This window comes from Prinia subflava, chromosome 4 (genome assembly GCF_021018805.1).
Source record: "Prinia subflava isolate CZ2003 ecotype Zambia chromosome 4, Cam_Psub_1.2, whole genome shotgun sequence".
In the NCBI taxonomy this organism is placed as follows: domain Eukaryota; kingdom Metazoa; phylum Chordata; class Aves; order Passeriformes; family Cisticolidae; genus Prinia; species Prinia subflava.
In genome coordinates this window covers 59,198,654-59,225,359 of record NC_086250.1, presented here as the reverse complement: position 1 = coordinate 59,225,359, position 26,706 = coordinate 59,198,654, and the positions used below count along the sequence as shown (strand labels likewise).

Below are 26,706 nucleotides of genomic sequence, written 5' to 3'. Positions count from 1 at the left end.
AAAACTGCCTGAGAGGATGGTTTGACAGTTTGGGCTGTGGATTTGAATCCTATCAGCAGTGTCCCTGTGGTTAGAGGCCAGGGGATTCTTAGGCCATGGGGAGACAGAGGCAGACACTCTGGGAATTACTTCATGCACAGTTCAGAATGTTGGGTTAGTTATGAGCTGCCATCCTGGCATGGTAATGAGCGAAGGATCTCAGTGAGAACAACAGGGTGTGATCATGTAATGCAAGTTTGTCTTGCTGGGAACTCATGTGACAAGCAAGGAGGTGGGAGGGCTTTTGGAAAACAAGGCTGTCAGAGTTTATCTGTCCTTCTTGTGTGTCCTATCTATGTGGCCAGGCTACATATATCCTCCTAAGTCTGCCTGCATCTTGACTTACACCACTAGAATGTCCAGGAATATTTCAGCCATTTTTATGTGCTTCAGAGTAGTGTCTCTTCTCCAAAGTGAATGCCTCCAGAATTATCAAGCCACTTTGGATAATATAAATGATCTGTATGTGCATAGTCAGTGCAGCTGTCTACAAATTCTCAGTGCTTCTGTTCAGCCCAGAAAAGAGAAAGTTATGTGGAGACCTCATAACTTTCCAGAATCAGAAGGGGGCTTAAGGGAAGCCAGAAAGAGACTCTTCATCAGGAACTGTAGTGACAGAACAACGAGTAATGGGTACAGATTGAAAAAGGGGAAATTTAGGTTATGATATTGGGATGAAATTTTTCACTGTGAAGGTGGTGAGACACTGAAGCAGGTTGTTTTGTGAGGCTGTGGATGCCCCAGTGCTGGCAGTATTCAAAGCCAGGCTGGATAAGGCCTTGAGCAGCCTGGTATAGTGGGAGGTGTCCCTGTGACCAAAGAGGGGTTGGGACTGGATGATCTTTAAGGTCCATTTTAAGCCCTTAATAATCTGTGCTTCTCTGCATGGGTAGGTCTGTTGGGCTACCAGGTCTGGTGACAGATTCTGTCATGCCACAGGAAACTACTATCTTGTCTACTGAGTCAGTAATATTAGTCATCTCTAGCTACCTGATTTTTCTGGTTTATCATTGAATTTTTTGTTACAATTGGAACTGATGCATGTTAATTGTGGCAACTTCTAGAATACCTTTAGCTCACAAGGTATTATTTTATACTACCAAGCTCTCCCTTTTCTACTGTCAAGCTTATTCATTCTAAAAGGCCAATAAAGAGCAAATAATAGAGGATGAAGTTTGACATTTGCTTGTGAAACAGAGCTGATGGTTTAAAAAGTTACAGCTCATCTGTTCTTTCAGCTCAGTCTCACTGGGTGAGTTCTGGCTCTCTACAATGTAAAATGAATCAGGATTGCTTACACTGCAGCTCTAGGAACAAAAACCTGATGGGACAAAAACCTAAATTGTTAAAACAACCTTACTTGAAGAGTCTGTTTTAACACCCCATTCTTGGACCACAGGCAAGGAGAGAAGTGTGTTCAGTCCGTGAAAAGCATCAGTGTGTAAAATTATGTAACCCTTACCAAAACAACTTGTTCAGAAAATATATTTGTGCCTCCTTCTGAAGCTACTTGCCTGTGGGATTCTCCCTAGGTGAGTTAGGTTTCCCAAATTCACTCATGAGCTTTGTTTCTCTAGCGCACCACACAGGGTACATATGGGCCCTTCCTGTGAAGCTACTGTGCATGGGATATTCAAGTAGCAGTACTTCTTCCCAGAGCAGTCTTCTCTGAAGTCAGTGGAATATTCCCACTACAGGCAAGAGGTGGAAGAGGAGAAAGGAATGGTTTTGGTAGACAAATTCTGTCAAATATACATCATGATACAGTGGCCTGTAATAGGACTTACCGAGTTTTTTCCCCAAAGTTGTTTGCTGCATGACTTACAAGCAGGCTAGATGGCAGAAAATTTCACGTAACATATTATTTATTTTAGATGTTTGATGTGACTGAAGGGGCTCTTGGAAGCGTAAGTCCTACACACAATTTTGAACCTCCTCATTATGATGGCATTGAAGCACTTGCTATTATGGGAGATAACCTTTTCAGTGGATCAAGAGATAACGGAATTAAGAAATGGGATTTGTCTCAAAAAGACCTTCTTCAGGTAATGAAAAAAATCACAAGCTGCTGTGACAGTCACGCTGTAGAACTGTTTTCAGGCTGTATAAATGTTCAGGCTCATACAATGACTATTCACATAGACTCTGGTGCTTTTAATAGGGAAGGCACAGAGCACTGACTAAGAAAGAAATCAATAATGTACTTCATCTTTACATGCAGTTGCTTTCCTCTTCTGTGCATGTAGCATCAGGAAATTCTGATGAAGTGGTTATCCTGTTTTAGCTCTGAGTACGTAGGGTTTGTTTTTCTGCTTCAGAATAAAAGCAGCATTTGCCTCATCTGTGACTGGAATCGTTGGATACTTGTCTTTGACGAGTTAGTAAATTTTGGACTGGGAATTCATTATTGAGAAACAATACTTTAGATCAGGCTACAGAATATTTTCTTGTGAAGAGGTTTTGCAGCCTATCTCGCTCCACCTGGATTTTAGACCTTAGCTTCATCTCCTTATACAGTGCATGTGTTATGTAATGTATACAACACAACTCACAATAATGCTTGCTGTCAGAACACGTTTGCTGTGTGTTTTCCCTTATGTAAAAAGGGAAAAAAAGGAATGGGTGTAAAAGGACCTCAAATTCAGGAAATTTGGAATTTGTTTGTCATGAAGAACTTTGATTTTTGCCTATCTACTATAAGCTGATCTGTTCTTCTAGGTTTGATGGGAGCTTCTTGAGGTATAGTTGTGATTATTTAACTTGAGACTGAGCGAGAACTGGAAGGCAGAAAAACAAATACCAGAAGAGAGTGTTGTTTTTGTAATAACTTTTAGAGAAAGGAGGAATATTCATTTAATATGCAGACTGATAGCAGGGAAACAAATAGAGTTTTAAAGTATCAGGGCAACAAAATAATGGACTGGCTACTTTAAAAAGAAAATTTCTATATGGGCATACTTAGTATTCCATAAATATATGAACTTTCTTGACCTTGATTCAAAATTGTCCATTTTGGTGCCAGTTCCTTTCCAGAATACTACAAAGACTTTACAGTTAAAATAAGGATTCATAAATTTAGCTTCTTACAGAAAATCTTCACTTGGCCATATTGGGACATCTGCCCTCACATCTGTCTGTCCAGAAAAATGTACTAAGCAGCTTTTACCAAAATCACAGGCACTGGAAAGTATTCTCAGAATGACTTCATTAAAGTTGTAAGAAGTGTCTTCACTCCTGCCTTTTAGGCTCATTAAAATATTATGCAATATGCATTTTTGCTATTGCAATTAATTTAACATCAAAAAGAATACAGGATCGGGGTGAAGAAGTATATAAATTGGACTAGTTATATCACTTTTCTTGTTTTCTATTTGGTATATGTGCATTTCATAATTTCTCTACTTTGCCTTCTCCTGTTTGTTAGTTTTAATAGTACAACTTGATAAGAATAGTCTCACACTTTATTCATTCTTTTTATTTCTATTTCTATAAAATGCTGTATGGTTTTCAAGGAGGTAAGACTGAAGTGTTTGACAGAATACAAATAATTTTTATTCATAGTCTTTTTTGGGGAATGAGAAGTGCTGTTACTTTGCTAATCATGTGATAATTCAGAGTGCAAGGGCCCACTGTACTCCTTCATGAGCAATGCAGCAAAGCAATTCTTCAAACTGAACTGGAGAAAAGCCACTTTTGGCATCCCCAAAAGACAGCAAATTTAGGCTATTATTTCCCCATATTTTTATTTTTCTGCATGTATTTATTTGTGAGAACAAATAAATTTGTTCAAATAAATCTGAGAACAACAGAAGGATGTTGTTCTCAGCTGGTCTGTGCAGCATTTTGCTTTCCGAATTAAAACCCTTTTAAGTGCCCTTCCTCAATAAAGAATTAATGTGTTTCTGTGAAGTGCAACTTCACAAAATCAATTTATAATGTGTAGTGGGAAAAGAAGAAAGAAAGAAAGCAAATACAGAAACAGCTTCTGTCTTCCTGGTGGTTTTTTGTGCAGTATTTTGGATTTTCTTTTTATGTGTTTTATAGCAGTTTTACAGACTTGAAACATAATACAGAGAACATATGTCCAAAAATATGCATTTGAAAACATGCAGACTTTGCATTATCCTAAACTGATTTCTGTTCCACATTAGGTCAGTTATGCGTATTAGATTTTCTTATTGTTTTGCAGTACAATTTCGCAAAAAGAAACACTCTTGGAACTTAGCACTCTCCTTGCTCTAAAGGTACAGAAGCCACCCAGAGCCACGTAGCAAAACTGCTGCAGGACAGGAATCAGGCTTACAACTTGGGATTTTTCCACTTCTGTGCTTGTTCCTCTGGAATTTTTTGCAGCCTGTGAGACTTGTGTGCCTTCTCTCTTTCAGCAAGTTCCTAATGCTCACAAGGACTGGGTCTGTGCTCTTGGCCTGGTGCCCGGGGTGCCGGTTCTGCTCAGCGGCTGCAGGGCAGGCACCCTCAAGCTCTGGAACGTGGACACCTTTGCACCCATGGCAGAGATGAAGGGACATGACAGCCCTATAAATGCCATCTGCACCAACTCCAGCCAGATTTTTACAGCAGCAGAGTGAGTTCTTCTCCATGAATCTTTCTTTTCTGTGTCTTCTCCTAGAATTCTGTCCATGCACATGCATTTAGGACATGTGTAGGTCACTTCATAGAAAGCATCGGGAGACCTTGTCCAGTTCATGCCCCTCAGTGCCAATATCTATCACAGCCATCTCCAAAGTGAGATGCTCGCACCCCAGGGGATGCACAACATGATCCAGTGGGGTGCTGGAATAAAGTATTAGAATTCAGTGGTATGTGTATATAATTAATAAATATACACAGCAGTGTGGGCTTAAAAAAATTTAGTGATGGGGTGCATGATCAAAAAAGTTTGGAGACCACTGATCTACAGGATGGCAGGGAGAATTTGGCAGTACTTGAGAACTTTATAAGCTTGTCTCTACAGCTGGACTATTTCCTGGTAGGACTTATTCCTGACCTGTGTAAATTCTCCTGAAAGCCATGGCACATGGCTGTTGGTTTGTTGATTGGTTTGTTTTTGGTTGTGCTGGCATACAGCAGAAGCTTAGCAAGCCATCCTGCTGTACTGTAAACACCTTGATTTGAATATTTGTTTCCTCAGTAAAAGTGATCAAATTGAGGACCTGAAACCTCAGGGGAATTGACCAAGAAAAATACCTTGTTATGGAGAATGTGCAGGATACTGCACAAGAACCTCTTTGTGATGTAGTGTGAGCACAGGAGCTGTGAAAGCTGACGTGTTACATTCTTGTGCCAGTTGTGGAAGCTTCTGGCCTTCTGAATTAAAAACAGGTCTTTCTGAGTCATGGCAGGATTTCAAAGTTGACAGATTTTCATATTTGGTGGTCAGGTTTTATGTTCAAGCACTAATAGGTAAGGGTAGAGTTGTCAAAGCTTATGTCTCTGTTTTCCTAAAGATTGTTAATCCATTTAGAACACGCATGCATCTGAAATTCATTCTTTTTTTGTCATAAAAAAAATTCAGCCCTTTAGTATTTCTAGCAGTGGCCTTAAGGTCTAAAAAATTCAGTGTTCCTAACAATTTACAGTGAAATGAAGGGACAAGTTAGAAAATGCTTTTAACTGTCACAAAGTCTGCTCTACCTGCTGGTTTCTTTTGAAAGGGTTGTGAGGAATATATGAATCAATGTTGGCTAGTCACTCAAATTAATGTTTATGAGAAATTCATAGCTTCCCTTTCATGGAATAAATTGCTATTTAATAAGACTAACTCTTTATTTTACTTCTAAATTATAATGGAGTTTTCTAACACATCCTGAGTGATATTTTATTTACATACTTTAAAATTGTGTAAATAGTGATTTGTTTTCCAGAAGTACAGAACTACAGTCTTGGCTTCTAAGAGCCAGCTCACTGGTATATGCTATCTAGCACCTTGCAAATGGCTTTGGGTTTGTTGGGTGGTTTTTGTTGGAGAGTTAGGACTTCATATTGTCTTGTGGTTCTGTGCTTTTTTTACTTTTTCTTGTAATAGACTGACACCTTTTTACTTTCCTTAGGCATCAAGTCTTTATACTTTCTTTGATGGTTAAAGGTTATAGCCAGTGCTGTGATGAGGTTAGGGAATCTTCAGTGTTGTACATGTTGGAGTCCAAAGTCTCCTGGAGGTGGAATAACCCTTGCATGCCCATTAGAGAACTGTTCTTTTGCCAACAGTACCTTTCTGAATAAGACACTCAAGCTTTTAAGGAAGCTTCCCTTGGCCCCCTTTGCCCTCTCTCCTTGCCCAGTGTAATTACAGTGCTCTAACACTGCTTTGCTTTGGTTTTCAGTGACCGCACTGTGAGGATCTGGAAAGCTCGAAATATAATAGATGGACAGATCTCAGATACAGGAGATGCAAGTGAAGATCTTGCCAGTAATTGAAATTACAGAGGATAAAGGAATACACTGATCAGTTTGAGGTGCACTCTATGCAGTTTGCTGCATGTTTGTTAGTTAAACACTGATGACTGGAATGGACTGAAAATGTGTGAACTCTTCCACTAGACCTGCTGTCCTTAAAATATGTACTGTATTTAATAACCTCTTGGTAACATGCTTGAGTCTCAACATTCACGTGTATCTCTATATATTATGGCTGAATTTGTGTGCATATGCAATACTTGCAGTTTAAATTAACTGGAATTCAGTCTTCTCTAATGACCATCTCAAAATTATATCCTGAAATATATCACAAAAGTGCTTTGCTGTATTTCACTCACAAGTATGATCAGCTGTTTTGCATTTTAGGGTAACAGGGGAAGAAATGTGTCCCAGGAAGAAGCCTTTGATTATGAGAGGCAGTTTGAAGATTTTAAAGGTCACTTACACTGCTGTTAGGAAAGTGGAGTGAATAATAGATGGGAAGAAGCTGTTAATGATACATCTACCTGACATGGCTGTATCCTGCTAACAGCAAATGCCATATGAGTTGTGTGTTGATAGCATATAATCTGTGTTGACCAAAGTTGTGCAGCTGTGTATACTCTGTGCTCAGGACTAGAACTCAAATGCCCACAAATGGCTGTGTTTTATTTGTGTTTTGCCTATGTTCTGCAATGTCTAGGTGTTCTTAATGTCATGACAAATATATCTTAATCTATTTTTCTTATGGATTTGTTTCTATCATCTCACATTTTCTTTTTTTAAAGCAAATTGTCTTTCCTTTTTATCTAATTTTATATGCTGCTAAATGTATTTTAAAGACACTGTTTTGCAAACCTTGGCAGTTACTTTGAGAACTGAACCACGTATATTGGAAAAAGCTATGTAAATAGATGGTTGTATAAAGAAAATATCTTATCTCGTGCCTGTATGACTTTTAAAGCTCTTGGAACCTGGATACTGAGGGAGGATGTATAATTTACCCAACTGCTCTGAATATTAATTTGTAAATTCTGCAAACTTTAAAATTTTATGTAGATTCAGAAACAGTGTTTGGATATTGAGGTTTTTTTGGTTGTTTTGTTTTTATTTTTCAGAAAATATCAGTCTGTAAATTATAGCTTGTGTAGGTAACAAATAAAGATGTGAATGTGAACTGCTTTTTTGCCTTGTTCATCATATTTCCTTATAAAAAATTCATTTCCCTTGCAAATGTGTTGAATATAAACCCCACAATTTTGCACAGTACAGCAGAGTAGCTTGCTGAGTACTATAGCCCGTATGTTGTTCTCATATCCCATTCTTGTGTTCTCCTTGGCCATTATTTGTGTTTTTATAGTACTTAGGAACCCTAGGGGGATTCCTTCACACTTAGTAAAGTACAGAATCAGGTGACTCCTGTTCCTACAAGATGACACCTCTCTTACCATATTGCATATGGGCTGTCAAACAAGGAAAAAGCTCTGATGCCTCTTCCTGATCTTGGAGGAATTACTTCCTTCTCTGCTCAGCTTGAAAGGAGATGAAAATACTGCTTGCAATTTGAAGGTACCAATGTATTCCAAGTTTTGATACAAACAGATGATGAATGATATATATTGTTAAAAAACAATGTATAAATTAGTTAAAATAAGCAGCAGCACTACCACTTAGTGTTTGTCTGTCATGCTTTTTAGCTGCTCAAAGCGTTTACACACAAATGATTTGGGACTGTACCACAAATTCTCAGTGGAGAGTGGATTTACATGCAAGACTCACATGAGAGGCTTTTTGTGCCTGGTGGAGGGTCCCCGTTCCCCTTGGCCCTACTGTAGGTGTTGTGCCAAGCTACACAAATGATACCAACAGCTTGGTGACCCCTGGTTTTGGGCCTGCACTCTCATGGCTGTGTGTGTAAGATTCATGTGAATATTGTGTTTTGCAACTGCAGGACAAAAGCCCTTGCAGAGCTGGGAAAAGCGTCCGTCTGTCCAGCTGCTCCGCTCTGGCGGGACTGTGTGGCCATGGCTTGAGCTGCAGATGTTCCTCTCCAGTGATCCTTGGCAGTGCATATGTTTTGTTTGGCCTATCTCCTGATAGGCACCAGTGTTACTTAATATATTGATAAAAATATTTAATGTTGTTTTTCTTCCAGAAAGATATTTCACCTAAACCAGGTCTTCACACCTTTGCTCTGAAAGTACTTGCCATCAAGTAATTGGGAGAAAAATGTCATTTTGTAAAGGTCACAGTATCAGTATCTTGTTTTAATGGAGAAGTTTTTGACTGTTTGTTTTTCTCCAAACTTCATCTGTGCTGTAAACCCACATATATGACAAAAGATAATATGAAATCAGAAAAAGGTAATCACTGGACTCCCACTCTCTGAATATGTTTGTTTCAAAAAGAAAGAAAAAAAGATGGTCTCTGAAAAATTAATTTTCTAAGAAGTCATGGGAAAATCATGTTTTCCTCTTAAAGTTGGAATTCAGAAGCTGAGCAAAGTGTGTGGAAAAATTAGACTGTATCTCATGTTATCTGCTTAGATACCGGCAAGGTCATGTGTTACAATTAATCTCATCAAAGAAATGAATGCTGAGAAAATATTTGCAATGCTTCTGATTGTGTATCAGAACAAGGGCTTATCGTGGCCCTGCCTTGTATAAAGGCTCCAGGCTGCCTGAGGAAGTCCTCCTTCAGCCATGGCAAGGATGAGGAGCCTGTGGTTCTTGGCTGTTGTGCTCGCAGGTAAATACCACATTGTGTTTTGTCATAGGGTTCAAAGACAAATTATAAATGTGATAATGATAGAAGAACTGTTAACATAGATTGTTTTCCATATAAAAGGAAAGAACAGGCATGGCACTGCCTCCACCTGAGGTCACTGTGGGAGGACAGCAGAGCTGGCTTGTTTAGAAATATGGCCCAGTCCTTCTTGGGCACTGGCACAGGCAAAAGGGAATCAGTGGGATCATTCAGCTCCAGAAAGTTACCTATTGCTTTGTTGGTTTTTTTTCTGTAATTTTTACCCCAGCATACCAGAGGTTAATCTGGTCCATAACATAGTAAAGGGAGAACACATATTATTGTGTTGCTGGAGGAGGGAACGTCTGCAGCAAATGCCTTTGAAATGTGCGGATGAACACAAAATGTAAAGATTATTACTATTAAATTAAACTCTGTGTAGGAACACTTTAATTCCTTCCTTATGCCCTAGTTTTAATCTAATTTTTCAAAATTAAAGTCAAGGTTTTTAAAAATCAATGAGGATTATTTTTCACATACGTCTTTTCAACTGCTTTGCTTTAGCTTCTGTTCCCATGGAAATTATCATGGAAAAGCAGCAAGTAGCCATAGCTGTTGCTATATATTCAGCTGCTTGTTTGGGTTTCATCTTCTTTGTATGTTTATAGATATGGGCCGTAAATACAGTGAAAATGATGGTTTTTAAATTACTTTTAAAAGCAGGGAAGGAAAATTATGTCTTCCCACTTGCTGTTATCACATTTGTACTACAATAGAAGTAAATCCAGGAACAAGGGATGAGCAAGGTTGCAGCCTTATTGAGCTGCTCCCACCTGCAAGTCTTTTTTTAAAAATTTGCTGGAAAATGTGAACTTTGTATTAATGGGAGAAAAAAATGGAAATTTCTTGGCTTCTGCTGTGGTAATGTTTTTTTCCTTGAATTAGTTTTTCATTCACAAAACCATTCATAAGAAGTATTTTGAAAGTATTTTACAATACAAATTAGTTCATAAAAGTCTCCCACAAACCTATGCTGTGTAAAATGACACCACATTATTAATCTGCTGTAGTCTGTTCAGTCATACTCTCTGATTTCAGCAATGAAATCACTAATGCTGCATTTGACTGCCATTAGAAAACACATCCCAAACCAAAATTAGATGTGATGGGCTTAGTTTATTTTGTGCTCCAATAAGAAATAATTGAGGTATTGCAGAAGGATGCTCATATTCCTATTATACTTTAGATGAAAAAGAAGATAAGAACTTAGAGCTTTTCTGTGTCACAGATCATGAGGGGTGAATGCTGGACAGACAACAGTCAGCCTATAGGACCTGACTCTCTGCCCCAGAAAACAGAGGTGGAAACCAATCCTGCCTGCCCAGCAGCTGGTGAAGGTTAACAGCCAGATAATTCCTGTTAATTCCAGCCTCTGGAAGATGATAATGAGGCACTGTGGCAGCGAGCAGTGAGCTCTGCTGAGCAGCTTGGGAGCATCAGACCTGAGTGTCAGATGTTCCTGTATAAAAGGGGCATGAGAGTTTTCTCAAAAAAAAAATGTAGATGGCACTCCTGCTTCTCTGTGTTCATATCCTCCACTTGGAAATCAACTCTGGCATTGCAGATTGATGGCATTCTGTAGAGAAAATCTACTGGTTCATTCTGTAAATTTTTCCAGTATACATAATTACTGCTTGTGCACATCTGCTTGTAGAATTCTTTCTGTGGAGAAGCCCAGCCTGCATCAGCAATCATATTTTAGGCTTTCAAGTACACAACAGTCCACATGAAAAAAAAAAAAAATTAAAGCAGAGGTATTAGTCATTTTGTAGAAAAGGGCAATTATCGTTCAAGTAGATTTAATCTTTGAATATTGCTGTAATGACTAAAATGACATAAGTTAACTTCAAAATAAGTATGCTGCCTGTGATATGCTGGCTTTCTCTGAGAATATTTTCTAACAGCAGTTTGTCAGCACAGCAGGGAACTGGTCTTGTGGTCCCCCTGCTCTTGGCTGTCTCTCTTGACCTGCAGCTGTGAAAAGGGAAAATCTAGCACCTTACTAACAGATTTTTTCATGATGTTTCTGTGAATGACTAATGTATGCCTTTTCTCTTACTGCTTGCATCTTCGCTTTACTCATAACCGTACCTGTATTAACACAAACTACTAATACCACGTAGATACAGTAGTCATACGATACAGAAAAGAAACCCTATACTCAGTATTTTTTGTATTTATATCATACAAGTGCATGCTGCTTATCCCATATTTCTATAGATAAAAAATCTGTGTATAACATAAGTATACAGAAAAATGTAACATTTTAATATCGCTAGCCGTCCTTATTGAAGAATCCCTGTTGTTCTGCCAGCCTGTAGTGTTGCTCTCATGCCTCACCAGCAGCTTCATTACGATGCCATTTAACTTTCTATGAGTGTTTCAAGCAAGTCGTGCTTCAGCTGAGTGCAGGCAGCTCTGGGTGCTGAATTAAACAGACCCACTGCCTCGGCTTGTAAAAGAAAGTGGTTGTTGCTCTGTTACGAGCACACAGCTGCTCTGCCATCGTGTTAGTCCAAGGGATCGTGGGTACCAGCCCTAAGACGGGGAGAAAGCACATCCAAACCAAGAGTAACTAAAGCTGGCAGTGCTGTGGGGGTTTTTGACGCGGTTCTCCGCTGCTCTGACAGCTTTTCCCTTTTCCCACGGCGGGCAGCCCTGGGCGGGAGCCTGTGCTCGGAGCAGGACGAGCAGTGCCCCGGCGCCGTGGCGGTGCAGAAGCGCATCGACTGCCACCCGCAGCCCGGCGCGTCCCGGGAGGCCTGCGAGGCGCGGGGCTGCGCCTGGTGCTCCACAGATGTGCCCAACGCGCCCTGGTGCTTCTTCCCCGACGACAGCCCCTACGGCTACGCCCGCAGCGGGAGCGCCGAGAGGACGGACAAGGGCTGGAGGTGAGTGCGTGCGGCCCTCGGGCGCTGCAGGCTGGCGCTGCCGCCCCGGCGCTCCTGCCGAAGAGTTTCCCCGGCTCCGATACACGTGTAACAAGGAGGGTAAGGGACACCTTTCCCTGTGCATATGCCGTAGAACTGCGGCAGTTCTATGGGTGAGGAAAGCAGGTGCAGGCACGGAGTGGTCGCTCCCAGCCTGGGAGCCATGTCCAGGAAACGATGAGGTCTTCTTTCTTTGGTGGCCCCTGTTTTATCCATCAACATCAAGGAGGGCCTAAACTGACCTCAGGGATTATTTCTCTCAGTAAGTCCATGATTTGTTTTTAAAGAGCTGACACAGAGTAGCTGGGTGGTTCCCCCGGCCTGCCCCAGGGAGGCCTCAGGCAGTGATGGATTGTGGTGGGTACCAGCACATGTTTCCACTGCAGAGTCACACTGAACAAGCGCCAGGCCCTGACCCTCTTCGGAAATGACATTTCCCCGATCGTCCTGGAAGTGGAGTTCCAGACAAAGGACAGGCTCCGGTTCAGGGTGAGCACTTGGGGGTTGGAATCATTGAATCAAAGCAACACGTGTTAGGGAGTGAGCTGACCTGCCCCCTGCTCACCTTGCTTTAGCTCTACGACCCCAACAAGCAGCGGTTTGAAGTCCCCCTGAAGATCAGTGGCCCTGGGGTTACTGCTGAAGAAGCCAACTATGAGGTGGAGTTCTCGGAGGATTCCACGCACTTTGTGATCAAGAGGAAAAGCACTGGCACCGTGCTGTGAGTACTACACGTGATTCATTCACCTTTGTGTGAAAATTAGGTGTGATGGGGTGAGCACTGCTTCCTTACACCCTGTTGCTTGGGTCTGTGTGACAAGGGCTCAAAGGCAGACTGGAGGTGGTGTAAATGCAGATTTATGCCTTGTCCCTGAATAACTTTCATTATTATTAGGGGTATGTGCCTGTAGAACAGACAATTATCTATATGCATGTATAAAAGTTAATTCAGTAAGTTAAAAAACTTCTGAGGCTACAATTTCATGGCTTGGGATGCTGGTAAACTCAACTCATCAAAGCACTGAGCTAAGATTTCTGAAATTTGAGGTGTCAGGAACTGAGCACTAAATCTGACACTCTCCAGCAGGCAGGTCTAGGAAGCTCAAAGCCATGGAGGCCATAAGCCTCTGATTTCCACTGATGTCAGTGAATGGCACTGGCTCTAGTCTGTCCCTCTGCAAAAAAAGCCCATTTGTTTCTCAAGTTAGTATTGTAAGTTTAACTTCAGCAAAAGCTCCTCTCACTTACAAATATCACCAGGTGTCATAATTTCTCTTTCCTTGGCTTCCATCAACCTTGGCTTCCATGTTCAACGAAGGTGCATTCCTGCCAGCTGCTTTTGGGAATGCAGCAGTGAGCAATTTAAGGATGGCTTAACATGAGTAATGCAAATAAGACAATGCAGCCTCTAGAATGTCTGCAGATGGAACCATCATGCTGGGTTTTTAATGAGCTTACCATCCTTTAGAACTACATTCTCATGGCATCTCTTTATACATGTCACAGTCAATTCTGTGAAATTTTATTTATGCAGGCTGTTTAAAATGAATGTATTATGCACTACTCTGATAACACAAATAATTAAATTTCTCATTAGACTTAACAGTTCTGTCTAAACAGTGGGCTTTTGTTAAAGGCCCAGTTTTCTTCTTTCTGTAAAGGCTCATTAATTGGAATGCCGATGTAAGGGATGAATGCATAACAAGTGGCTAGCTCATTGCCCATTCTGCCCTCCTCACCTTCACCCAGACCCCAAGGGTTTAGCTTGGGTTGATCAAACTTGAGATGCCCCAGCCAAGGGAAGGGGCCTGCCATGGAGCAGATGCAGAGTCTGCCAAAGACACAACTCCAGTGACAGGCAGAGGAGCACAGGTGGGTCCCCACTGAGCAGGTTTCCAGGAGGGCACATTCAGTGCCCTGTGGTGGGCCTGGGGAAGCCTCCTCCCTTCCCCTCCATCCCCTTGTGCTCCAAGGCCCGTGCCCAGCAGCAGCAGAGGGGTGGGCTGCGGCAGTGCTGTGCTGCAGAGCCTGGGGAGGCAGAGGGCAGCCTTGGTTTGCAGCACTGGCACAGCATCAGCAGTGATGCTCTGCTCTCCAGCATCCCCGTGGGAAATAGTACACTGCCTCCAGGCAGGTAAAGGAGTGCTCCTGAAACCCAGCCAACCCCAAAAAGAGGAAACTGTGGGTGAATATAATGCACAGATAATGGTCTTTTATCCTGCAAGCAATGCAAAGCTGCTCCCAAAATATTCTTACCAGCAGAGACACAGGATTTTGTGTACAGAAAGGGAAATCATATGTTCCTGGGAATTCTTGTTTCATGTAAAATGGCACAGCCAGTATTGTAGACTGAAGGATCCTGTCAGGGACCCATTCCTCTCACAGCTCAATGATATTTAGTTTAGTTATATTCCCTGTGTGAGGAGCACAAATGCTTCCCCTTCATTTGTTTGCCTGTCCATCTTGTCAGAGTGAGGAAATGCAGGTGCTCAGAGATAGCTCCACAGCCTTAGAGGGATTTGCAATCTCCTTAGCCACCAAAAAAAAGCTGTGCAGATGGAATCTTTCAAAACAGGAAAGCAGGTTATATATCCTGGCCTAAAATCTATGGGTGGCTGCATTTACTTTCCTGAGAAGGATGAACCCTCAGCCATCAGCAGTGTAGAAACATCCCCATCAATGCCTGCACTTGACTGGCTGGGTCCAGGGGTGCACTGGTGGCATCTGGCAGGTTAAGTAGATTTTCATGTTAGCTCAACCTGCCCAAAGGCAGGTTTGAATGCTAAAACCCAAGTCTTTTCCTTTGGGCTCCCTCCAGAAGTGGGAACAGCTGCTCCAGGGCACCCAGGCTCCAAGCTGCACAGTTGGTAGCCTCTGCGCCTGGGCCAGGTTAGGGCAGACTGTGTGGGAGAGTGTCCCTGAGAAACAGGCGAGTGCCTGACACCTGGAGCCGCTTTAGCCTCCTCTTTTAAGATGTGAACAGCCATGGCCTTACTATCTCAATGAACAGCTGACTCAATTGTTGATTTCCATATCCACACAAACACTGCTCAGAACAGTCGATGTGGGCAGATAAATCTCTCCAACAGGTGTTGAAGTTGCACTCCCCAGATGGGGGTGGATAATAACTTGTGTCTGCACCAAACCAGGTCAGGGTTCTCTGCTGGACCTTTTCAATATCTCTGAGGAAAGCTTTCAATAGTAAAGAAAAAAGTAAATAGTAAAGTAAAAAACCCCAGATCCTCAGAAATCTGCTTTTCATTATACTTCCTATCCCTTGTCAGCAGAGCCATGGTGCTGGATGACCTACTCCCTCAAAAAGCCTGAATTCCCTCATGATGCCCAGCATGCTCTGATACAGCTGACAGTCCATCTAGGAAGAGAGCAGCCTGTGCCAAGCAGAAACAGAATTTAGGTTTGGGTTGCCCTTTCAAAGTCCCCACCTGTATTTCCCTGCCCTCCTTCCCGAGCTGCAGTCTGTCCTTCCATCCGTGTCTTTGTGCTGTAGGCTGTGAAGCAATGGGGTGTCAGGCTCCTGTCTGCTTGATAGAAAACCCCATTCTTGCTCTGCCACTCATGTGCAAAGCCTCCTCCTTGTGAGGAATGATTTCATTCTGCATTGGAAATGCTGCAGGGGGGAGGCAGAGGAGGCTTTGAGAGCTCTACGGGCGTTTCTCACACTCCTGCGTGCAGGGAGGCGTAGCTGAGCTACCCAAGGAGGGCAGGACAAACTCAGGGCTCCATGTAATCACAATAACAGGGGAGAGGAATAAACTGTGTGAGGGGAGAGACATTAACAGCTGATTGCAAAACTCATGCAGAGCCAGGAGCAAGAATAAAAAGCCAAGTCCTGCTACATTTTCAGCTTGCTCCAAAGTAATCAGTTGGCAGCTGCTGCTTTGCCTGCATGGGGTGAAAATTAGCCAGAGTCATGTAGGGAGATGATCCAGGCACTGCTGGGGGCTGCCGGGACCGGGAGCTCTTGGGCTGCCTCCCTTTGAACTCCCAGTAATGCCTCTTGGCTTACTCTCTCTTACTTTTTCTCCTTCTCATCCACTACTGTCCTGTTCTCTGTCCCATCCATTGTGCCCCCTCCTGCTCTGCTTTTCACCCTCTCCAATGCTCCTGCTGTTTTGCCACTAGCCAGGAAAGGTCCTTCTCTGTGCCAGTAGCTATCCAAAGCCATGGGGGCAAAGAGATGCCATGTCCATGCATTCACTAGGGAGATGCCACGGGGGTCAGAGGAGACACAGCAAAGCTTCTGCTCCCACCCAGACTCAGGTGTTTTCTGTTTTCCACGAGAAAACCAGAAACCTGCATCTGATTTAAGGCTGCAAGTCACAGTTCTGAACCATGAGGGACAGGACTACTGCATGGATCTCCTGCCCCAGAGGTGGAGCTCCCAAACTGTCTCTGTTGGGCGGTGGAGACTGCAGGGAACCTCTTTGAATTCCCGTCATGCTTGGAAAATAACTGTTTTGGCAAAATTGGTGTCAGTGGGAAAACATTTTGTCAAGAGATTGGCTTTAGTTTAGTAAATCCTTGCTTAGGGTATCCTGGTTGATCTTGCAGCTGTAATGGGAAAATGTCCCATCGTTGGCAGGGCCCTACATTAGTAAAAAGAGGAGAGAAAATCTTGTGTTGTGAGGCAGGTGAGGAAGCTAAGCAGCCTGTGAGTTGTTTTGTGGCACATACACTCTGGTTAAGTGCTGTTCTCCTCCTGCTCCTGCCACACTAACAACAGCAGCCACTGGAGGAGGTGGTATCAACTGAGAGCATGAAGGCTCCAAGAAAGCATAGATTTTCTCAGTAACAGAGGGTAACAGGCTGGGAACTGTTTGCTTTAAGACAGTGATAAATAACAAACACATGCTCATTTTGCAGTGTGTGATTACTCTGTGGGACTCATTGCCCCAGGGCAGAACTGGCACAGGAGGCTTAGCAGGATACACATTCAGACATAATAAAAAATCATCTATAGGAAAATAAAACCCCCGAATACTTTTGTCTCCATGCTTCACAACATCAGTTAATTCTATGAAAACAGCCAGAAACTTCCTCCATAAGCAGATTATTGCAAGACTGGCTCTGAGTGACATCTTATGCCTTCCTTTGTGATATCTGGCCTGGGCCATTGCAGGAGACAGGCTGCAGGGGGATGGACTACTGATTTGATTCTCCACTTTAATATCCTGACTTTTCCTTCATGATGTCACACAAATAATGGAAGGCAGAACATTTTTTTTACAAGCCAGATAGGGACAATTTTCTATTAAGCATCTGGAAGTCCTTGTTTGCTATTGCACTTGGAAATATACTGCACAAATAACCACAACCTTATCAAGATTTTCCCTAATTTCCAAAAAGGCTGCTGCAGAGTTCAGCTGCCTTTTTTATTGTTTGTGGTAGTTAGCAAAGACACTACTTAGCATAAAGATATTTTTACATAGGCAAGGCTATTGGAATGATTTATAATGCTATTGTCATAACTGCAGTTTTGCTGAAAGCAACAGGAGGAAATTGTATTCATCATGTGTAGAATGGGTTTGTTCCTAGTTTGTAGGAGCCATTATTTTAGTCTTCTAATCTTTGTGTTACCTGGGCAAGAAGTATTGTTGGTATATCACTTACCCATGTGTTTTTCAGAGCAAAAATTAAGCATTGTATATCCAGTGAGCTATAGGATAGTTCCTGATATTACAACAGTGAATACAATAGGAGTAGAGCAGAACTGTGTCAATAACTGTAAATATACTCTGCACTTCTTTTTTTTATAAATGTATATTTTCAGAAAATCTGTTGATTACTTCTGCTGATTTTCTGCACCTACTTGACAAATCACCTTTAAAGTAAGATAAACATACAAAAATTCAGTCTTGGTGGGCCTTCTGCACTCTAGTGGTGCCCCAAGACTTACAGCTAAAAAGGAATACAGCTGCTGTGAAACTGTGTTATGGTTTAACCCCAGCCAGCAACCAAGCACCACACAGCTGCTTGCTCACTCCTGCCTGAAAGATGGAAAGAATTGGAAGGGTAAAAGTAAGAAAACTCATGGGTTGAGATAAGAACAGTTTAATGACAAAAAGAAAGTAGTAATAATAATAATAATAATGATAATAATAATGTAATTAAAATAAAAATAACAGAATAATAAAACCCAAGAAAGAAAAGTGATGCAAATGACAACAATTACTCACCACCATCTGACTGATGCCTGCCAGTCCCTGAGCAGCAGTCTCAGCAGTCTCCCAGCCAACCTTTCTGCTACTTTCAGTGCTCAGCATGAAGCCATATGGTATGGGATATCCCTTGGGTCAGCTGAGGCCAGTTATCCCAGCCATGTCCCCTCCCTGCTGCTTGTGCACTCCCAGCCTCCTTGCTGGTGGGGCAGTGTAAGGGGCAGCAAAACCCTGTTGTGCTCTGTTAAGAACTGCTCAGCAGTAACTAAAACATCCCTGAATTATCAACAGCTTCCAGCACAAATCCAAAATATCACCCCATACCAACTACTATGAAGAAAGTTAACTCCAGCCAAAATCAGCAGTCAGTGGAAATATTTTTAGCAGTCTGAGATCAGTGAAAAACCATGGAGATGTGAGCTCCTAAGGTGATGCTCCTCAGCAGCTCAAGTGTGTTGAGCCAGTCAGTGTATTTGAGGTTCATTTGAAAATAGGGTGTGTGCTCCTCACTCCACAAGGTGCTTTAGCACTTTGTGGGCAGCCTGTGCATACTATGGTAGCCCAGGCCCTCTGGAAGGGTGTGCCCAAGCTTTGCCAGGATGCTTAGACCCTTTTTGGATAGCTGTGTGAAGCTACAACTAAATTTGCTCACAGAGAATATACAGGGTAGTCTGGAGGCCAAGAAAAGCAGATGTTATAGAGGATATTTTCGCCAAGTGACTTAGTGGACCAGTTGTTTATAACTTAAAATAATGATTTCAGTTCTCCAGGATTCATTGCAATCAGAAGAAAAAAAAGACCAAACCTCTCTCAACTTAAAATTATTTTTGAATGTCCAGATACTGTATGATGCCCTAATGATGTATCATATGTGTCCCAAGTCTCCTAATTGTGGAGGTTTTGTAAGACCACCTTTAGAAGTGCCACCAGCTGGTTGCTCAGGGCAGGTGAATCAGTGCTCCAAGCCATTGCACACTCTGCAGTCACTGGCCTCCAATAAACCTCAACAGAGTTCTTGTTCAGAGAGGTAAAGCGTTGTGTCCCATCTGTATTACCAAGGACTGATGGTTGTGCTCCTGAAAACCATCTTGCACAGCTTTTTAGTCATCCCCCTCAAACATTGTGACAACGTTAGTCATGAACTACACCTTCAACATGAACAGGATGTTTTATCTATCTGCCTACTCACCTTCCTTTAGTATTACTTCCTTGGTCCACTCCAGTTGTGTTTCATCCTGCTAGCCAGTGGTTTGACTGCTGAGTGTGAGACTAGTTCCCTTGCTGGCCAAAAATGTTAATTTTTACAGAGACCTTTTCAATCTGAGTCATTCTTTTTTTCCTGATAAGAGGCTAAAAATTGGAGAGGTTCACTCTTTGTTATAGTGCACTGTGTATGGAAGAAAAGTGCAGCTTTTATCAATCAGACGCCTTGGACAGGCAACAGCTGACTGTTCACAGACAATGGGGCAGAGGCTGGTTTGTATTTCCATAGGCAGGAGTGTTCCTACCACTGACACCCTAACAGATTAAGACTTTCAGCAGTAAATGTGACTGCAGCTTTTACCTCTTGGGGAAAAAAGGAGGGTTCTTGTCCTCACAGACTTTACCTTGTCTAACTTCTAGCAGGGGTTGCATTTTTGACAGTGAGCAACTGTTCAGCTGTGTTTTTAAATTTTTTAGACCCCCTCTGTTGTCCATCACAGTGCTTTTATGGCTCATAGGACTCCTGGAGGAGAACCACGCGAATTCCTGCAGACGTGATGTCATTTTTTGTTTTGTTCCTCCTGTTTTGTTCCTTCTGAGGGGAGGTGGGAGAAATATGACATTTTCTTTTATTGTAACCAAGGGTTTAAGGAATGGCAGACATATTTTTTTTCACTTAAATGAAACAACATTCTCTTTGCCAACACCACATGAGCAAACACATGAAGCAGCACAACAGCCTACCACGGTGTGCTGGAGAGCACAAGGACTCTGGAAGCTGCTTGGGAGTGACAGCAGAGAACACTGTCAGGAGAAAACCTGTTCATACTTTCCTTCAGATGGAGATGACATAATGATGGCCAGAAAAAAAGGGAGTCAATAGCAGCCTTTTTATGTCATGGTTAATGCTGTATTAGCACATAGCTATGCTGGCATACGGAGGTCTAGGGAAAGACAGGGCTGATGTGGAGCAGAGCTGTGGCACAGCACAGGGAGCAGAGCTGTGGCACAGCACAGGGACTGGTCCTGGTGGCACAGCACAGGGAGCACAGCACGGGGAGCAGTGCTGGTGGCACAGCACAGGGAGCACAGCACGGGGAGCAGTGCTGGTGGCACAGCACAGGGAGCACAGCACAGGGAGCAGAGCTGTGGCACAGCACAGGGAGCAGAGCTGTGGCACAGCACGGGGAGCAGAGCTGGTGGCACAGCACAGGGAGCAGTGCTGGTGGCACAGCACAGGGAGCAGTGCTGGTGGCACAGCACAGGGAGCAGAGCTGTAGCACAGCACGGGGAGCAGAGCTGTGGCACAGCACGGGGAGCAGAGCTGTGGCACAGCACGGGGAGCAGAGCTGTGGCACAGCACAGGGAGCAGAGCTGTGGCACAGCACGGGGAGCAGTGCTGGTGGGGGTGGCAGCCCCAGGGAGCTGAGCCATGGAGGGGTGCAGAGCAGGGCACTGTTATGGCAGTGTCATGCAGACATAGACTGCATGCGAGTTGCCTGAAGGAGTGCATGAGTCATAAACCATGACTTATATGTTTCTCCACAACTTATAAAGATATGATGGGGCAGAGGGCTTGCTCCCAGGGTTTGCACCACCCCAGTGACCCTCCTGGTCAGGGAGGGGCCTTGCTGAGCTGAAGGAATACTTTAATACCATGGTAACACTAAATGCTCCCATAATAGGGAATGTCCATGCTGTAATGTGGGTACCACAAATGTACAAAGCCTCATGTCCTCTGAACAGACATCATGGGGAGAGCTCAATGACTTAGGACAGAAATTTAAACTCTTACCAAAGCATTTCCCCTCTGGCATAGTTTGAGTTTTTCATAACCCTATGGTCTGCTCAGAGCAGTGACCCTTCCTGTCTTGGCACAGAGCAGAGCTGTGTGACAGCTCCCCTTTGGACAGGAATTCAACTCCAGAGGCTATCCCTATTCCTTCTTGCAGAAAAGCCTCTATTTGTCAAGGACTGCATCTGATTGTCAGGGATGTTTTGCATGCATAACCCTCCTAAAAGAAAATAATTTTATTCGGTACTGCATGTAGGTGGAGGTGAGGGAAAGGAGGGAGGAAGGGGTTCCTGCTGGCAAAAAAACCCCAAAAAACCAACCCAACAAAAAAATCAAAAGTAATATACAAATCCTTACTTTTTCTGCTTGTAAGAAAGGACAGACTTTTTAAAAAATAAACAGACCCTTTAGTACCTCTGTGTGACTTTGGATTTGTCTAGGAAAATTTAGGGATAGTTTGTGCCTGCGTTTTGCATGGAGAGGGAAGGGAGTGCCCCAAGCATCCCCATGAGCTGGTGTCCTTGCAGCCTCTGGGGAGAGCCCGGCAGTGTGGTGGGAGCAGGGGTGCCCTCCCAGCCCTCCCAGCAGCAGGGACCTGTCCCCAGGCAGGAGTGCTGGTGGCACACAGGGCAGGCCCCTTGCCAGAGCGCTCCCTCCTGGGGGCAGAGCTGCTCCCCACCAACACAACCCATCTCTCGTTTCTCTGACTTACCAGTCAATTTGATCAACCATTTAATTTTGTCAAAATCATTGACAGAAGAACACTAAAAGGAGAGTTATGCCACTTCTGTGCTCTACGGCTTGGGTTCATTTATTTTAATTAGCTGTAACAAATTCATGGTTAAACAAGGCTCGAGAGGGTGCTATCTAAATGAGCTACTCATGGCATACACAGGACCATTAACAAAACACTTCTCCACAGCTTGACTATGTTCTCCCCCATCTAACTTGCAGCTCATTATAGCTCTAGAGATAGGAAAGAGAATGTAGCACCTAATTAAAATGTGAGCCCGTGTCCACAGATGATTCAATAGAAATAAATGCATTAAGTTGGTGAGAGAAGCAGGACAGAGTCATCACAATAAAAAACATCTTGTTCAAGCAGAGTGTGGAGAAAACTATACTTCTATTTTAGGCACCTGCATGAAGTTAGAGGTATTCAGGTCCCGATGTAGCAAAATATTACAAAAAAGCTGTTGATATCTGAAAAGCAGATGAAATGTCTGTTGTTCTCATTAAGTATTCTGAGCTCCACTATGTAATAACAATTTTTAGCCTTTCATGTTGGTTGTCATAGAAATAGCATAAGCAACCACTTATTTTGATAATAGATTTATAGTCTGTCTTCTGTTGTTTTAGTTGCTCTTTTCAAAACTTATATTGATGCATTTTTTTTGCATAAATAGATGAGATATCTTCAACCATTGCAAGATGAATTGAATGTCTTAGGTTGAGCACGTTAGACAAATGCATAGAATTTAATGGATTTTTAATATTGCTATTCTCTAAAATACATAAAAAGTATAAATAGCCAGACATGAACTTAAAATGATACCTTCCAAAGAGAAGCAAACTAATCCTGTCTTCCTGTTTGTCACAGGTGGGACAGTCCCCTGGTTGATCTGTTTTTCTCCAACCAGTTCCTTCAGATCACCACCACTGTGCCATCCACTTCTGTGTATGGGTTTGGTGAACATGAGCACCCAACCTTCAAGCACAACATGGACTTTGTTACCTATGGCATGTTCTCCAGGGACCAGGCACCAACGGTAATGCACTCTGTGCAACACTTTGTCCTAGCTTGTGTCACCAAAAGGAGGTGGCAAACATGGAATGTCACAAGCTTCACAGTATCAACAGTTTTAATTAAAGATGAAGACGTGAATTGCATTGAAGGAACTTTGAAACCTTTTATCAAAACTTTTATCACGGTGCAGTTTTCAGGAAAAAGTGTATTGTGTGCCAAGATCCTGGTTCAGGAGAGCTTTGCATTTCAGGCTCAGATCAATCCCTGTTCATCCGAACAAGCTGGACTCCAGCAGGACTCATTTGATATTTGGCTGAACTGGAGCTGGTTGATGAGTCTGTTGTAACTAGAAAAGTGATTCTTACTCATGCCATTTTGAGGGGTTTGGCAAAATAGCAAATGTTTAACTGGGAAAGACTAAAAAATTCCATTGTGATAAGGCAGAAAAAACCCCCTCTTTTCTGTCAATTTAACTTCACACCAATTTAGATGAAAAAAACCCCAACATTTAAAAATAAGTGTCTAACTATAAATGAATTTGTTTCCTTGTCTGTGCACATGTATCTACCTGACAAAAGCTATGAAAAATAGCAAAGTCAAGTCATACCCCATGTGTTTGTGTTTCAGTCATTTGCCAACCTCTATGGAGTTCACCCTTTCTATATGTGCGTGGAACCAGACTCCAATGCCCACGGTGTTCTCCTTCTGAACTCCAATGCACAAGGTAAAAAGATACACGGATTCCCTACATAGACTGCATATAGAAATAAGATTGATTAGTAAGTATGAAATACTGTTTTACTGATTGCTTTTTCAATGTGATACAAATATGAGTGATTGTACCCTAACTAAGCTTCCAGGACTAATAGATTTTTCAAAGGGATTGCAGTAGAATGAATTTTTAACAAGGAATTTGGGCATTCTCAGGGAAAATACATTCTTAAATTTTTTTATGAAAATAGATGCAAATAGTGGGAAAGAAGAAGGTGGAAGAAATTTCCTCTGAGACTGGCATAATGAAATCAAATCAATTTAGGTTACTCCTATATTCTGTCTCAGGAGAATAGTTTTGTATGTTGCCATGGTCACCTTACAGCATTAATCTAGTGGTATAATTTCAGAAAAGGGGAGTCTTCACTTAGTCTATAAAATCAGTTTTCCCTGGCAGACAATGGCTTTCAATAAGACTAGAATAGCACAGAGGAACCCTAAACACAAACTTGTTGATCCTTTATATATATATATGAAACTGAGAGAAATGGATCTATGCATCTACCCAGTGTGGGTTTCTGTGATTTATTGCTGCACCATGCCAATCTGGAAGCAGAGATTACAGAAACACTGGGCAATGGCCTGCCTACCTTCAGGCCCTGTTTGCTCATCCAGTCATACCCACAAGGCACACAGAAGAGCCCAGTGTGCACACACCTAGGATGGATAGAATAAAACAGAAAATTTCAGTTGGAAGGGACATAAAACATACTTGTAGTACAGCTGCCCGAACACTTCAAGGCTGACCAAAAGCTAAACATGTTATTTAGGCATTTTTCAAATACTTCCTAAACACTGACAGGCTTGGGGCATCAACAACATCTCTAGGAAGCCTGTTCCAACATTTGCCCACCCTCAACAAAGAAATGCCTCCTAATGTTGAGTCTCAGCCTCCCCTGATGCATTCTTGGCCTATTCCCATGTATAGTGCAGGCCTGGTTTGTACTAAGGACTGTTCATTTCCCTTTTAGATGTTACTCTGTCTCCAAACCCATCTTTAACTTTCCGCACTATTGGAGGGATCCTGGACTTCTATCTCTTCATGGGACCAACTCCTGAGAATGTGGTTCAGCAATACACTGAGGTTAGTAGCAAAGTGCACGTGGCACATGGAGCAGTGTCCTGTAAGAGTCCTGTCAGTATCTGGTAGTGTCAACAGGCAGTGCAGCCAGAGCTTTGTCCTGATCCATTCGTACAAAGCCACAGCTTCAGATCCATGGGAAAACTGGTGTATGCTCAAGCATCTGTGAACAGTCTGCTGGGGTGTTGCAGGCTGGCTCAGGGCACATCTCCAGCCTTTCCTGCAATGTGTCAGGAAGACATGCAGGAGTGCACTAAAGGGATGCAATGATTAGAAAGAAATCTAAGCTTGCTCCTCTCTGGGCCATCACAGTTTTATAGTCTTTGCTGTGTAACATGACTGCATTTTGACACTGCAGGCCAAGAAAAAGAACTAGGCAGAGCACAGATGGGAATGTTTGAAAATTGTACATATGCTAGATTTCAGAGATATTGAATGGAATTTAAAGTCTTCAAGCCTTTATTTGCCAACAGAATCGCTTGCTGATTTTGGCTCTTTTTTACTAATGAAAACCCATGGAATTGCATTGGAGAGCACTGATGTATAGCAATGCATTTACTGCTGTCTCACGGAGTGTAACTACCTGCTATCCAATTGCTCAATGTTTTCCAGAGAACTGAGAGTACACATGCAAGTGGCTGTTTTGGAAGTGTACATGCAATTCTTATCTAGTGAGGACTGTGCAGAAAAAAGTAGCAGATAACAGATAAAAATAGCAGATTTTTCCTGATCACCAATTGATGCTTCAACTTTCCACAGAAAATTGCCACCTCAGACCTGTACTCTGTACGTAAAGGAAATCAGTGTCAAACCTAAAGAGTGTGGAGCAGAGCTGGAGTAAGCAGGTTACTGTGAGAAGGGGTCACTGTGCAGACCCTGAGGATTAGGCTGCAACTGGAAGGCTGAACAGGGTAGGGCATCCCAGAACCAGGCACTCAGAGCTCACAGAGAGATGTGCATGTGCTCTGCCTTTCCCTGTGCCACCCTGAGCTCCGATCTTTAGCAAACATTTTGTCTTTCTTGGTGTTTTAAAGCCTCTATATCCTATGCTTGCCTTCTTTTAAAGTGCCTGTATGGGAACAGAAATATTGTGGTTTAGAGTGAGGGGAAAAAGAGGATTTAGCCCATAAGGAAGGTAATTCTGGGTTCTGGTTTGGTGAAGGAAGGGATAAGACTTGCTCATGCTGCTGTTTTGCGAAGGCTGGAGCTTCTCCAGAGTGGTGGGCTCTGCTAGATGTTCCTTTTCCAAGGAGAGGTTCAGGTGCTCCCTCCCAGAGAGGCTGATGGTGCTCCTCCATATCCTGGGGCAGGAGCAGCTGCTCTGTTGCCTGGAGGTTTCCAGCTCCCTCTGCACATCATCCCCACCAGTTGTGTGTCATGGTTAAACCCAGCTGCCAACGCAGCCCCGCACAGCCACTCGCTCACGCCCCCGCAGTGGGGTGGGGGAGAGAATCCAAAGGGTAGAAGTGAGAAAACTCGTGGGTTGAGATAAAGACAGTTTAATGGGTAAAGCAAAACTGTGCATGCAAGCAAGGCGAAACAAGGAATTCATTCACCAGTTCCCAGGAGCAGGAGGATGTTTAGCCACCCCCAGGAATCGGGGGAATGGCTGAACATGTGATTGTTACTGGGGAAGACAAATGCCATCACTCTGAATATCCTGCTCTCCCTTCCTCTTGCCCCAGATTTATGTGCTGGGTATGAAGCCATTTGATATGGAATGTCCCTTGGGTCAGCTG

General features: G+C 42.9%; 3 protein-coding genes across 7 annotated transcripts in view; all 3 read left to right on the top strand.

Annotated features, from left to right (window-relative positions):
• KIF21A (kinesin family member 21A) overlaps window positions 1–7,633 on the top strand; it is an 86,207-nt gene extending 78,574 nt beyond the window's left edge. For all 5 annotated transcript variants that reach the window (XM_063396847.1, XM_063396850.1, XM_063396849.1 and 2 more), the window contains 3 exons: window positions 1,914–2,084; window positions 4,425–4,624; window positions 6,384–7,633. In XM_063396847.1, the coding sequence (XP_063252917.1) occupies window positions 1,914–2,084; window positions 4,425–4,624; window positions 6,384–6,477 (465 nt within the window). In that variant the 3' untranslated portion in view covers window positions 6,478–7,633. The remainder of the gene's footprint in view (window positions 1–1,913; window positions 2,085–4,424; window positions 4,625–6,383) is intronic.
• Window positions 7,634–9,158: 1,525 nt separating this feature from the next.
• Window positions 9,159–23,461, top strand: LOC134549464 (lysosomal alpha-glucosidase-like). Its single transcript, XM_063395007.1, has 6 exons — window positions 9,159–9,204; window positions 9,766–9,857; window positions 11,776–12,152; window positions 12,578–12,680; window positions 12,767–12,912; window positions 22,969–23,461. The coding sequence occupies exons 1-6, from the start codon at window positions 9,159–9,161 to the stop codon at window positions 23,459–23,461; spliced, it is 1,257 nt and encodes a 418-aa protein (XP_063251077.1).
• A 317-nt stretch (window positions 23,462–23,778) lies between these two features.
• The window catches only part of LOC134549463 (sucrase-isomaltase, intestinal-like), a 44,609-nt gene continuing 41,681 nt past the window's right edge, over window positions 23,779–26,706 (top strand). The window contains exons 1-2 of the mRNA XM_063395006.1: window positions 23,779–23,839; window positions 24,858–24,970. Of these exons, the coding sequence (XP_063251076.1) occupies window positions 23,779–23,839; window positions 24,858–24,970 (174 nt within the window). The remainder of the gene's footprint in view (window positions 23,840–24,857; window positions 24,971–26,706) is intronic.

What these genes read in the sequence shown, in the direction of transcription:
- LOC134549464 (XM_063395007.1), top strand. Translation starts at nt 9,159, where the DNA reads ATGGCAAGGATGAGGAGCCTGTGGTTCTTGGCTGTTGTGCTCGCAG. An exon ending in CTTGGCTGTTGTGCTCGCAG is followed by an intron (nt 9,205 to 9,765) that starts GTAAATACCACA and finishes GCTTTGCTTTAG; the next exon opens with CTTCTGTTCCCATGGAAATT. An exon ending in AAAAGCACTGGCACCGTGCT is followed by an intron (nt 12,913 to 22,968) that starts GTGAGTACTACA and finishes TGTTTGTCACAG; the next exon opens with GTGGGACAGTCCCCTGGTTG.